This window comes from Sycon ciliatum, chromosome 2 (genome assembly GCF_964019385.1).
Source record: "Sycon ciliatum chromosome 2, ocSycCili1.1, whole genome shotgun sequence".
Lineage (NCBI taxonomy): Eukaryota > Metazoa > Porifera > Calcarea > Leucosolenida > Sycettidae > Sycon > Sycon ciliatum.
The window spans coordinates 31610751-31623959 of NC_088644.1; the positions used below are offsets into that span (position 1 = coordinate 31610751).

Genomic DNA, 13209 nt, shown 5'->3' on the forward strand with positions numbered 1-13209 from the left:
GCATGGTCGCCATTTTCAGCCCGGAAAGAACCCTGTCGTTTGGAACAAAAACGGGTGCGCGCCTTCCAACGAAAGCTACAAATCGATTCCAGAACACATGGGCGGCCAACATACCAAACATTATCCCATCCAGGTAGCCTGTAACCACCATCTCCTTGCAAGGAAATTTCAGCCATTTCTCCTTCGTTCAAGATCTCAATTTTCTGCCAAAAAAATAGCCAGTCTTTGGTAAGAATTCTGCATGCCACTTCTGATGCGCGCTTGGCTGCATGCGCGAACTGCATGTGTAGTGCACGCGCTGAGATCCCTACAGTGAAAGTGATCCGGAGTCCAAGCAACTCGCGATTTTTGCCTTGACCTGCTGATCCCAAGCGGCCTAGACAAGCGATGTCATATGCAGGTGTGTATGAATCGGCACTGCTCCAAGCCAAGGGCGACTAACAGTTATAACGGGTAGGGGTCACAGTCGCCCACATTGTATCCCTAGATGCGATGACTCCCTAGATCCTAAGGTGTGCACAATGATTTCTGTATGAGCTTACTTCATTACTCAGTTGGTGAGTCAAGGAATTATTGAATTAAAAACATGGAAACAGTGGGGCACAATTTTGTAACTATCACCAATATCCATCAATATGTGGGGGTGTGAGGCATTCCGTTATGTTCCTAGTATGCAGTGCTCAAACTCCATGCCCCGCGGAATGTCTCAGTACTCCTTGTCAGTTTTGTGCTAAATAGTGCAAGTCTGGCTGTTCATAATCTGGGCTAGTTGGTGGACTCTAGTGCATAAGTCGTGCCCACGGTTTCCACGTTTTCAATTTAACCCTTTACCGGCAAGTTACTTTTGTATATGAAATCCATAACATTTAGAACGATACCAATAACTCACAACGAGGCCACATTTTGTAAGTGCAAGTTATGTTTTATTGGAAGTCTAGTACTACTTCTTGACCATGGAAAAATTAATTTTCTCATACCACACACATACGCTGCTAAATTGGCACCTCTACGTCTAAACACGGAAATTGTACACATGCAAATCGTCAGAGTTTCGACATTGACATGATACTGTAGCGTTGGCACGCTAGTAACTCACACAGCTGCAGCGTGAATCACTTTCAATGTATTGGTCACGCGTGTTACACCGCACCCGTACCCCGCACTTGCAACTCTGTACCGTGCTTGCAGATCCATGACATGGATAGTAACTAGTCTCACTGCACTGCGTTCAATGTTTCATATTGACCTTAGAAATACTGCTGCACTTTCAACCGCCTCTTTTACGCCCATTGCCCACACTGCTATTCAGCTCCTTCTTCTGCATAGAATCAAATGGCATTCCTTGTGCAATGACTGTAGCCCACACATCTACTTTGACCTTTCTTCTTCTCTCTGCTGAGCTTTGCCGTGACCATTGCTATTGCAGCACGTACATGTATGCTGTCTGCCTATAAAAGCTGCTGTTCACAATTCTCTATACGCCAGTTAGAAACGTCAGTTAGAAAGGCCAGTTAGAAGGGCCAGTTAGAACCTTCAGTAATGTCAGTTTAGAGTTAGAGTCAGAGTTAATGTTTACAATGTAGTCTTCCGTTTAGTTCAGTAAGAATAATTATCAACAGTGTGTTCACTGAGACCCGTCTGCATTTGCCTCAGAGAGAGAGACTGCGGCCCGTTACAGAAATGGTGGCAGCGGTGGTACAATTTTATAATTGCTAGATTCGAACCCACCTAGTATCTGTATTGCATTGATGGCAGCGGCGCTACAGAATTGATGGCAGTGGTAAATTGTTTTATTGGTGTAACCGGTACCAGCATGGCCCAACCTGATGCGCCAGTAGCCGCTACTCCTTCGCCCGCCACGTCTCCCCCAAGCCCGAAATGATGACGGACAGCGTCTCTACTGATCAAGCTCCATGTCCAATGTAAGCTAATTCCCGATATGGCACTTTTCTTTCCTGTCTTCCTTCAGTCTTCCTGTTCTCTTCAGTCTTCCTTTATGCGAGTGTGTGAATCCAGTTTAGTTAGGTAGGCGTCCGATCATGGTGAGCCACGGTCTATCTAGCTAACCTGGGACGATGTGTGTGACAATGCCCCTTAAAATGTATTCAGTTCGGTTTTGAACTGCGATTGTGCTGGCAGGTTGTGCCAGGGTTGGCAGCGAGAGTGCTGTGGTTTTCAAGTCCCATTTGGAGGACGGTTCTTTCCCCCTTTGACCCCGTGAGATCGTGTGAACCTGGAGTGATGCTATTTTATGATTTTGTTATCAGTTCATTTCTTCTGTCTACTCTCAAAGGCTATCATTTCCGATATTCTTTTGCCATATTCCGGTTGACGCTGTACCAGTATGATGCGCTATCTCCTATAATGTTCAATGATTATGTTCGCACCACCTCTCAGTCCTGTGATATGCTGCTGCGCTCCAGCCAGTACTTCAATATCAGTTGTCCTCATTGCGTCCGGATATCAACCGAGGCTGTTCACGAATACATACCTGTATATGCACGTCATCCATTCTGCCTATCTTCTTCCGTCGAGGTTATTCCGACGCGACCATGCATGCCTCCAGTGTCTTCTAATCTCAGTCGATTGTCGGAGTCCGGCTATATCAACTAATGTTACTCGCCCAGTCTAGTCTGCGTATCTTCATGATCTCCTATCAGTGTTCGTCACTTCGTGTTCTGCTACTCGGACTCTAATCACGAGGACGTGATTCTGTTTAAAGAAGGAAGGTGTAGCGTTGGCACGCTAGTAACTCACACAGCTGCAGCGTGAATCACTTTCAATGTATTGGTCACGCGTGTTACACCGCACCCGTACCCCGCACTTGCAACTCTGTACCGTGCTTGCAGATCCATGACATGGATAGTAACTAGTCTCACTGCACTGCGTTCAATGTTTCATATTGACCTTAGAAATACTGCTGCACTTTCAACCGCCTCTTTTACGCCCATTGCCCACACTGCTATTCAGCTCCTTCTTCTGCATAGAATCAAATGGCATTCCTTGTGCAATGACTGTAGCCCACACATCTACTTTGACCTTTCTTCTTCTCTCTGCTGAGCTTTGCCGTGACCATTGCTATTGCAGCACGTACATGTATGCTGTCTGCCTATAAAAGCTGCTGTTCACAATTCTCTATACGCCAGTTAGAAACGTCAGTTAGAAAGGCCAGTTAGAAGGGCCAGTTAGAACCTTCAGTAATGTCAGTTTAGAGTTAGAGTCAGAGTTAATGTTTACAATGTAGTCTTCCGTTTAGTTCAGTAAGAATAATTATCAACAGTGTGTTCACTGAGACCCGTCTGCATTTGCCTCAGAGAGAGAGACTGCGGCCCGTTACAATACTACCAAAACAAGTCGACTTCGGAGCGGAAACAAACGCCATAGCCATCACAAACTTCAGTGGCCATGCCTCGCTCGCAAATGAGAGCAGCATCGCCCCAGAATCGCTGTCGGAAAGCTCCGTAAGGTCGCACGCACGCCGCGCTGCGCTGCCGTCACTCAAGTACGTAGAAAGTCGATGGGCTAAAATTCCGTCTCTTGGAGACTGTCGACACGGGGATCGCTCTCCATGGCTTCCCACCATAAGCACCATCAGATTCTTCCAGGTACATCACGACGACATCGTCTTCAGCGGCTGGCGCTCCCCATATTTGCGTGCGAATTTGCTTGGCGTGCGCACCGCTCCGTAATTTGAAATTCGATTGCATCGGCGGCTGGAACGAAGTATTTTTCGTCGGTCCCAGAGCGAATGACTGCTAGGTCGTCGTCGGAGAAGTCATCCGAGGACGAAAGGAACTCACTGCGCAAGAGAAATGCACCTGACGATGTTTTGACGGAGGCGGGCGGCATTGTCGGCGCGCGTGTATTTCCGTAAGTTTTCGATCGCGCAGTTCTCAATGAAATCAAATGGGACACGCGTGGATCTCTTCAGCTACCTATAGGATCATACCTAGGCTGTGTGAGGGCCACGGGAAATCCCCGTGGGCTGATGCTTCCCGTCATGCCAGGCATGGTTTTGTATGCCTGTCGAATGCGTCAACGTTGACGCATTCAATTATGGGGCTGCCGGTAAAGGGTTAATATTACTTCTTTACCAGTGTTTGATATAGCATTGAGTCCGCAGAGATGATAATGTGTGCTGCTAAGTACAACAACAGAATGTCCATCCATGCTACCAATACATACCTTCCGGGAAGAGACCCGAGGTGTTGCGGGTAGTGTTATCGTAAGCTGCAATAGCGTAGCGGACGCAGCCGGAAACCTTTCCGACGCTGGGCAAAGGCAGAACACGCAGCTGGAATCCAGCCAATATGGGGACACCGACACCGGGCTCCACAATTCCATTGAGAGTGCTTGGGACATTCCTCCATGCACTCATTGCTCCACGACGGTATTGCAAAATGGCAGCAACGGTGGCTGGTTCAAATGATACACCGACGATGGTGGCACCCTCTTCACTGTCCACATCCAAGTCAGTTATCTGTGAGATGACAGTTCAGTACAAAAGACACGAGGTTAGCTTATATTCGTCTCTGTTGCACTTATTAACCTCCCCTCTTTGGTCTTTCCCTCGCCATGGACTGTCCGGGTTGGAAGGCCGCTAATCTGTGCATCGGAGGTGGACTGGAGGTAAGTGTTAGGTGGTTCAAGTCTCAGTACTCTGTCAGTACTCTGTCAGTACTTTGTCAGTACTCTGTCAGTTGGGTGCGTAGTTGTCAATTAGATAGCTAGAGAATATTATCATCTAGTAACAGCTGTTCACAGTCTATATCCGTAACTCTTATCCATGTGCCTCCCTCCTCTTTACAAGTTATTTCCAGGGTGCTCGGATTGCTCTGCCACAACTCTGGCGTTGTAATTGTAACAATACTTCTCCATCACTGCATCAGCTCAACCGCCACCACTGGACTGCCTTTTTACACTCTTTATATTGACGAATAAACAAGACCACGGAAAACGACTACATCTTGACAAGGCGACAGACCAAAGACCAGCTCACACAGTCTCGCGCATGCGCACAACACCACCAACCAACGACGCGTGTGCACAGCGACCAAGACGAAACAAACACGTGCCACAAAATCTACCACACTGGTATGATAAAGCAGCTACACGCATACCTCTTCAGAGGAACGAGTGCCATGAACTTGTTGTTCGGTATTACGTAGTTCTAAGGAGCTACTTCAATAGTCATATGCACACAATAAATCCAAGCGGCAGAGGGCAGAATTGTTCATTGTGCACAGGACTTTTGCATTTCACAAGTTCTTCACGGTTGGTTGAGTCTGTTCGTCCTGATTGCAGACTAGACTAGGAGTTTGCCCGGAAATCTTCTCCGTGCGTACCAGCATGTCACCGTTAACTGCACACGACTCACACATGAAGGCAACATACCTCCAAAGCGCTGATGATATCGTCCACTTCGACAGGTTCAGGAGAATCGTCATCTGTTGGCAGGTACGGTGCACTGACATTCTGGTTGAAGCACATGCTGCCATCACCAAGAACGGGCCGCCGGTTAACAACTGCTGCGTCAATTGCTGTCATCACGACTGCGCTCATTCTATTAACCGGCCAATCAAAGAGTGTGCTTCTGACGGATAGCATCCTGTAACAGTGATTCAGAGAAAGAAGAGTGATTTTCGAGAATTTTAAACAATCAGAAGAGAGATAGAGATAGAGAGACAGAGATTGATAGATAGATAGAGATAGATGGATAGAGAGGGAGAGGGAGAGAGAGAGAGAGAGGATGGAGAGAGAGAGATAGAGATAGATGGATAGAGAGAGAGAGAGAGAGAGAGAGAGAGAGAGAGAGAGAGAGAGAGAGAGAGAGAGAGAGAGAGAGAGGGAGGGAGAGAGAGAGAGAACGTTCATCATCACGCAGAGCGTTGACAGCGTTGCAGTACCCTCCTCCAAGGCCTAGTATTATAGCCGTGAATCTCACGCAATGGTAGTATCATGACTCTGTCTTTTCTGATTCTAGGCTCGTCTTTCTTACCATCTATTTCCAAAAAACTGGGTGCTAGAAATTGCCCTGCACAAGATTATATTCCAAGGGAATGGAAGAGGATTGTGACAGCTTTCTGCAAACAAGTGGCCAACACATGCCAAACATCATACGTTCTATCCATCGATAACAGTTCTGTTACATCTAGCAATGTCAGCAGATATCATTTACTGTAAATCAACAATTTTTGGCAGGTGAGAAACTTTTGCCGATCTCGAAATGAAACTTTCGGCAGTCATTAAAGTTTGCCCGATTGGAGTTTTCAAAAAAGAGATCGATGGGTAGTTGTTGCTCTCACACGCATCCATGGTTCAATTATGCATCAATTGTCTCTACATGACAAAATTGGCCTGCAATAAACTTTGGCCGGTTGGCACAAAGCGGCGAAATCAGCGAAATTAAATCGCCAGCAAAATTTAGTTGATTTACAGTAGAGCATCATTTTAGTTGATGGATATGTGTACGAACTTACTCGGTGGCCACAAAATCGCTGTACAACTTGACCTGGCGCATGATTTCAGCAACCTCCGGCACAACAAGGCGTGTGAAGAATGTGCCTTCAGGAATGCTGAAGCTGATGCTGCTAGTTCCATTACCTTCGATTTCAACATTCTCAAACATTCCTGGAAGTACAAGTCGAATGTTGTTGAGAGGGTTGCATGCTGTTGCGCAAGGTTCTCTGCTATTTCGTTCAAACACAGTGATGTTGAAGCTCCTGACAAAGTCGGTTTCACCGGCTTTTACAGTGTAGTTGTCGCCGAGAGCACTCACACAAACATCCCGCAAAGTAACTCGTCTCAGTCTGCACATAGAAAAATCAAGCGGAGAAACAGCAATCACTTACAAAAAAATATAGAGATAACAACAGAGAACAATATGGAGGAAGAAGGAGACAATAAAAAAATATTTTAATGTGCACTTCATTTCAATATCTCCTTTAGACTATCAAGGGCAAGAGCAGCAGGTATACTTTGCTGTTATGACGAGAGAAGCAAAGTTGCAGTGCCCATAGAACTGGTTTGACACATTCATATTCATCATTTTGCAATGAATTTTCAATGTCCATTCAAAGGTGTTGATGAAATACTGTCGGTTTCTTAGAATATGATAATGTCTATCTCGTTCCTTGGTGGTGCAATACATACCAACAGCGTATCAAGGTCACTACAGACTTCCGAGTACAGTCAGACCTCGCATAACCGCACACATCTGTTTTCCAGAAAAATATCCGGTTAGGCGAGGGAACCGGATAACTGAACACACATACTGGATATATAATATGCATGTGGCATGTCAAAAGCAGTGGCATCGTACATACATGTAGACGGGTCCTATGCAGTGCAACTAGCGTGCACAGTATGTAAAACAAGCGAGAAAAATGACAAGTGCATGCAACTGAGTGCTGTCCACATGCACCCAGCAGGTCAAGGACCTCATTTGCCTGTACAACTCCCTGATTCTAGCTTCTGCAAGGCACATGCAACCGGATACGACGAAGCTTTTTGTACACATTTCAACCAGTTTGTACACAAAATCATGCACCGGTATGCGGATCGCGAGGTCCGGTTATGTTGTATGCATAACATATGCTGCACATCGGTAACCAGCGATTTTCTTCCGGATGGCGAGGGATCCGGATAAACGAGGACCGGATAAACGAGGACCGGATAAGCGAGGTCTGACTGTACCACCTATCATGACTAAGCTCGCACGCACAATTCCGTTTTTGGCATAGGCACAGTTACGTGGAAGGGAAAGATCGCAAAGTTGTAATACTAAAAAGCGGTATGTATAGAGACCTTACCCGGGAGTTGCCATTTGAAGATGAGCAGCCGGGATGATGACAATCGGTATTGTAATTGTGAAACTACTCTCGCTGGTTCCATCAGATCCTACGCATCTCACCGATCGATCCAACTGGCCTGGCACTTCCATTCGTAAATTCTCGTAGCTCATACTACGAACCACCTGCAGGACACACACAGACAAAAACATGCATGGCAAAAATCAGTATTTCGGTGCTTCATCCGTACTTTTATGAAGGCTCACTTTTACACCCTGATGTTGGACCAGGATCCCAAAAATGTGGTGGGACATAATTGATGTGATTTGCAGTGAAGAAGCCGTTGTTGGAGTGCTGGAGTGAGGTTTCAAAAATGTGCAAGTGACTGCGTTGGAGTTTGCGAACAATAAGAAAAGTCCACCAGTGCTTCCGGAAGCGTTCGAAGTCAACTGATGACAGAATACAAGGATTATGTAGGAGTCAATTTGACTGACTTTATCCGCATCCATGGGAACATCACAACCCTCAAAGCGCCAAGCATCGCAGCTGTAAATTGGTAGGGTGGTCGTGGGGGGTGATTCAGAACTAACTAAATCCATGTTTCACTTATGGAAACAATATCCCGATATGCAGGGGTATGTGGGTTTGCAGAACGGCAGAGCTTGAACTGGCTATCCTCTGTTCCTCAGTCATGGTCTCAGACAATCCAACTATGCCTGCCTTTCTCTGATGAAATCATGATTGTATCGTTTTTCCGTCATAGATGAAAAAATCCTAATGCCTCATTTTGTTGGTAATGTGGGGGAAAGTACACAACTAAATGATGCCTGGGTCATGTGCAGTTACGCAAGCATTACGGTCATCCATTACGGTCGGGTGGCATTTAACCTCCAGTTCCATTGGTCACTCCTTGTCAGCCCACGGTGGCGACTATTGTTAGGTAACTTGACGGAATTTGGATGGAATCAGGTGGAATTTACAGGTAATTTGGATGGAATCAGGTGGAATTTACAGGTAATTTGGATGGAATCAGGTGGAATTTACAGGTAATTTGGATGGAATCAGGTGGAATTTACAGGTAATTTGGATGGAATCAGGTGGAATTTACAGGTAATTTGGATGGAATCAGGTGGAATTTACAGGTAATTTGGATGGAATCAGGTGGAATTTACAGGTGCTCGAGGCATGCAACAAAGCAATGAACTGTACAGCTTACAAAACAAAACAAGAAGTCACTTCTTTGCCGTATGATAGCCATTAAAACACTCACCCGCTGGTATTCTGCGACGCTTGCGCCGTTCTCCAGCCTGTAAACTGCGGTGAAAGTGCTGATGTTGACATACGGAGTCACTGTCACACTGGTTCTGGTCGTGTTGAAGAGCAGGAGTTCCATGTTGCCCTCCAGGAAGATGGCGTCGGACAAAGTACAGGTAACTCCGACCAGATTGATATCATCGGGATCTTTGACAACCGTGTTGTTACCAATTGCCAAAGGTGGCTCTGCAACAAACTTCCCAGAAGTGTATGGTCGAGTAGCGGTATCGCTTCCTGGCTCCTAGATAACACAACAGTTCAGCAACGGAAAGCAAGGAAAGGAAAGGAACCTGCGTTTGACTTGGAATGCTTAATCTTCCTCCAGCAGTGAGTGCATGAAAAAATCAAGTGCACAGTGTCGGTAATAACCCGCTTCCCTGCACCCTGCAATGCAAGGCATGTGCTCTATGGGCAAGTGGTCTGTCAGACCAGACTCTGCACATGCATGGAACCTGTCAGTTTGCCGGGACATTAGCCTTTCGCTTTGTATGCCTATTGCCTGTCACAGTCTGTACATATAGTGTTGGTCTCCAGTCTGCAGATCAGACATTGTAATTGGTACACAAACTGCATGTTCATTGTCGCCCTCAAGGCAGGCGGCCACTGATTCTAGCACACTTTCTATACTGAACAAAAGGATTATAACAGTCGTCAAATGCAGGTTGTACAGTGTCGTTCAGTACCGTTGGTCTGCCTCCTCCCTAGTTTCTGTCGCTGTTGATTTTCTAACTCACTACTCGTCAAAATACGGTGTCGAGCCGCATGCTGTGCTTCTGTGCACAGCATGCGCCAGTGCAGGTATGCCTGCACTGGCGCATGCTGTGCACAGTCTAGGAGCGTAAGTCTGGTATTCCGTGTTGTACATCGCACTGTGCTTGGCGACCTGGATCTAATTCCAATCCCCTGGGAAGCAATACAGCGTTGAGGGGGGGGGGGGGGGGGGGGGCACCCGTATTTTACGGCATATACACTACCGGGTATACTGAGGATGTAGCCAGCCTCAAGAAAAATACCCATGGTTATAGCAACAACTTGCCAATAACGCCACTACCCTACCACAGATGCAGTAACCACTTGATTTGCTATTATCAACCTCGCAAATAATGACAACCTGCGAATAATCACACTTTTCTTATGCCTGGTCGACGGTCGTCGTTTGCGAGGTTGACTGTACTTCCAACTGTACGTGACGGAAAATACATTTTGAAATTGCACGCATTGTTTTTACAGTATTGCATGCTGATACGCTTCTGCCCATAGTTTTAACTGGGTGCCTTTTTTCCATGTACATAAAGGACTGAGTGGATAAGCACTGTACATTACACAGCTTCAATAGTAAATGCAGAAGATATGCTACCTTGGTGGTAGAACAAGATGAATGCAACTGAATATCACAATGTAAAAAGCCGTTCCATGACCCTTGACTTAGCACCTACAAAACTTACAGCTTGTAACTTGGGCGGGTTATTGAATGGGCAGATGCACAAAGTCAGGACAAGCGCAGCACCGGCCGCGCCGAAAGTGTCATACGCTTTGATTGTAATTTCCCGTGGGTCAATCACAAGACCAGGGTTGTTGTTGCTGAAAAAGAGGCCAAATTGTGCCGAAATGATATCGGCAGAGACTGGCGTCGTAAAGTTGACAATAAGCTCCCCTGTTTGTTTGTTGTAAGTGACAGTCGGGTCTCCATCAATGAAGTCCACTGTCAAATTGAGCCTGTCTCCTACATCAAGATTTGCAGTTATCTTTGCTTTGAGAACGGAGACATCGTCCCCTTCAGGATCATTGACCATCACAGGTTCGGAGTTGGGTTCCCAAAAGCCAGTGGTACGAACTACACGAACGCTGTTGCCCGGGTTCTCAAAGAATGTAGCTTGGCATGGTCCTGGTGTATCCAGACGAGTTACAGAAGGGCCATCATTGACCGGAATGATTGCAATTTCCGTATCAAATACACCGCTTCCACTGGCCCCAGAGTCATCGCCAGATTGAACATTGGAAAAATCGGAGGCAGCATTCATTTCGCAACTTTCCGCTTCAACAAGTTGGAAGTCCTAAAAGAAAAAAGAAAAAACACAAATATTTTAGTTATTTTGCTTTATTCCCTATAATTAGCCCATGATGAGAAGGGAGCGAAAACGTTTGGTTCAGAAAATCCTCAATTTGCTCCACTACGCTGGTGTAGACGGCGTAAAGATGCATGACTATTGCACTATTCTAAGAATTGGAACGCTTCCAATTTTGTTCTAGAAAAACATAAGCCAAGACTTGTCTCAATATAACTTTTTTTTACCAAAGAAAATAATATCATACACTGCGCAAACATCCGAGGCTAGAAAAAAGGTAGTGAAATTCTGATCACTGAACACATCCATCAAGCAGTAATGTGCATAGCTCCACGGTGTAGTATACATGTACGTGGTGAAATTTATCACGAAAGTCGTCATTTTCCTCCCGCTGATCTTAAATGTACTATGACGTGTTGTTTTTCCTGACGGGGTCACCGCTTTTTCACTGATTTTTCACAGATTTTTCACGCAACGTGCAATTCTGTCCTCACCCACTGACACGTAAACTACTAAACAATCATTAGATATGGGTTATCAGCTTTTGTGACCAGCGATGCTTACATTCAAGAACAAAGATTCCGATGGATTGTCACCCAGAGCTTGAAATGTTAGGCGACCAATTGCATCCTGTACAAGCAGGCAAGGTAGTGGGAACAAACACACAACAAACCAATGACAGTCAGTGACAGTGATTGGATCTTCATTGACATTTTCCATCTTGTTATTATGTACATGTGATTCACCATACATGTATTTAACAGTGTTAGTGACATTTGTGGCATACCGGAATCCTGGAAATCTGCTCTTCCTCGTCACTCGAGAACCCATGGCCAACCTCTAAAATATTGCAGGGAAATGCAGAATCCATAGTTGCAACAAGCAAATCCAGTAGCCTAGGCTGCCAATGGCCTGTCACGATTTCTACAATCTCCAGGTGCAATAGAAGGGTTCAAAGACTTGAAGACGGATCCACCTACAGTGAAAGTCAGCGTGACCACTGTCTTTCCCATTTTTATGAAGTCCGAGTATTTCTCTTCTTTTGCCTTCTCTAAAACTACATAAAATAACTCGGTTCACTTCTACGTCTCGTACTAGGAGCAGGTTGCCTATTTGTATAATTGTGGTGGGCAATAACCGTGCATGGCAATGTATAATCAGCTTACCTGGGCTTCGATGATATTGAGTGGTTCAGTGCCAAAATTGATCTGACCAGTGGAGAATTAGAAAGGCAGAAAGAAAATTAATGTTTCACAAGTCCGTAAAATTTACATACACTGAATAGTTATCTTTGTAAGGGATGTTATGATGCCAGATCAAACCCACCTTTCACTTGCCATGCCGTAATACAATTGAAAGCAATGAGATACAGACTCCGGAAAAATTTGGTCCTCTGTGCCACAGAACCGGCCAGTGTTCGTATTAATGCTACAGCTGAAGAACATCCAACCGCTCGCCAGGCCACAGGGTCTGGTTTTGCTGTACCATGTTACAGTACACACAGCAATCTGGTGTTCTGGCATATAGCATTACAGCAGTCAGTGGGTGATGTGTGTGTACATAATGCATAATTACATCGTCTGCTGCAAGCGATATCAGTACCAAACCAGATAGGGCTAGAGGATAGTGCTAGAGGATAGTGCTAGAGGATAGTGCTGACACATCAGATAGGGCTAGAGGATAGTGCTGACACATCAGACAGGAGAACAAGCAGCAGCAGCAGAAATAGCAGCACCAACGACTCCTTACTTGACCAATGTCGGTGCCCATGAGTTGAAAGGAAGCATTCAACACCTTTCCAGACTGAATCCAGCACAACATAGAGAAAAAAATGTGTCTACGTTACTGCACGCAGGTTAGGTTCATCGTACGCCTAATTCCATTATTTCGACGATCCTGAATCAGGCTTTGGCAAGGAACTGTACACAATTCTGTTAGCTTTGCCAGGCTCGCAAATAACAAAATATTTAGCAGGAAGCATCGCTATGCATTATACATACCCTGAGCTCTCAGTAATCCTTATCCGGTCAACAACACTT

The 13209-nt window shown here is 45.6% G+C and overlaps 1 protein-coding gene across 1 annotated transcript in view; it reads right to left on the reverse strand.

The window, feature by feature from the left end:
- LOC135809695 (uncharacterized) overlaps nucleotides 1-13209 on the reverse strand; it is a 93648-nt gene that overhangs the window by 42708 nt on the left and 37731 nt on the right. The window contains exons 16-24 of the mRNA XM_065323108.1: nucleotides 12920-12973; nucleotides 12337-12378; nucleotides 11735-11800; nucleotides 10550-11158; nucleotides 9061-9345; nucleotides 7812-7975; nucleotides 6480-6809; nucleotides 5395-5608; nucleotides 4186-4480 (exon numbers count right to left, since the gene is read on the reverse strand). Coding sequence (XP_065179180.1) covers nucleotides 4186-4480; nucleotides 5395-5608; nucleotides 6480-6809; nucleotides 7812-7975; nucleotides 9061-9345; nucleotides 10550-11158; nucleotides 11735-11800; nucleotides 12337-12378; nucleotides 12920-12973 — 2059 coding nt within the window. The remainder of the gene's footprint in view (nucleotides 1-4185; nucleotides 4481-5394; nucleotides 5609-6479; nucleotides 6810-7811; nucleotides 7976-9060; nucleotides 9346-10549; nucleotides 11159-11734; nucleotides 11801-12336; nucleotides 12379-12919; nucleotides 12974-13209) is intronic.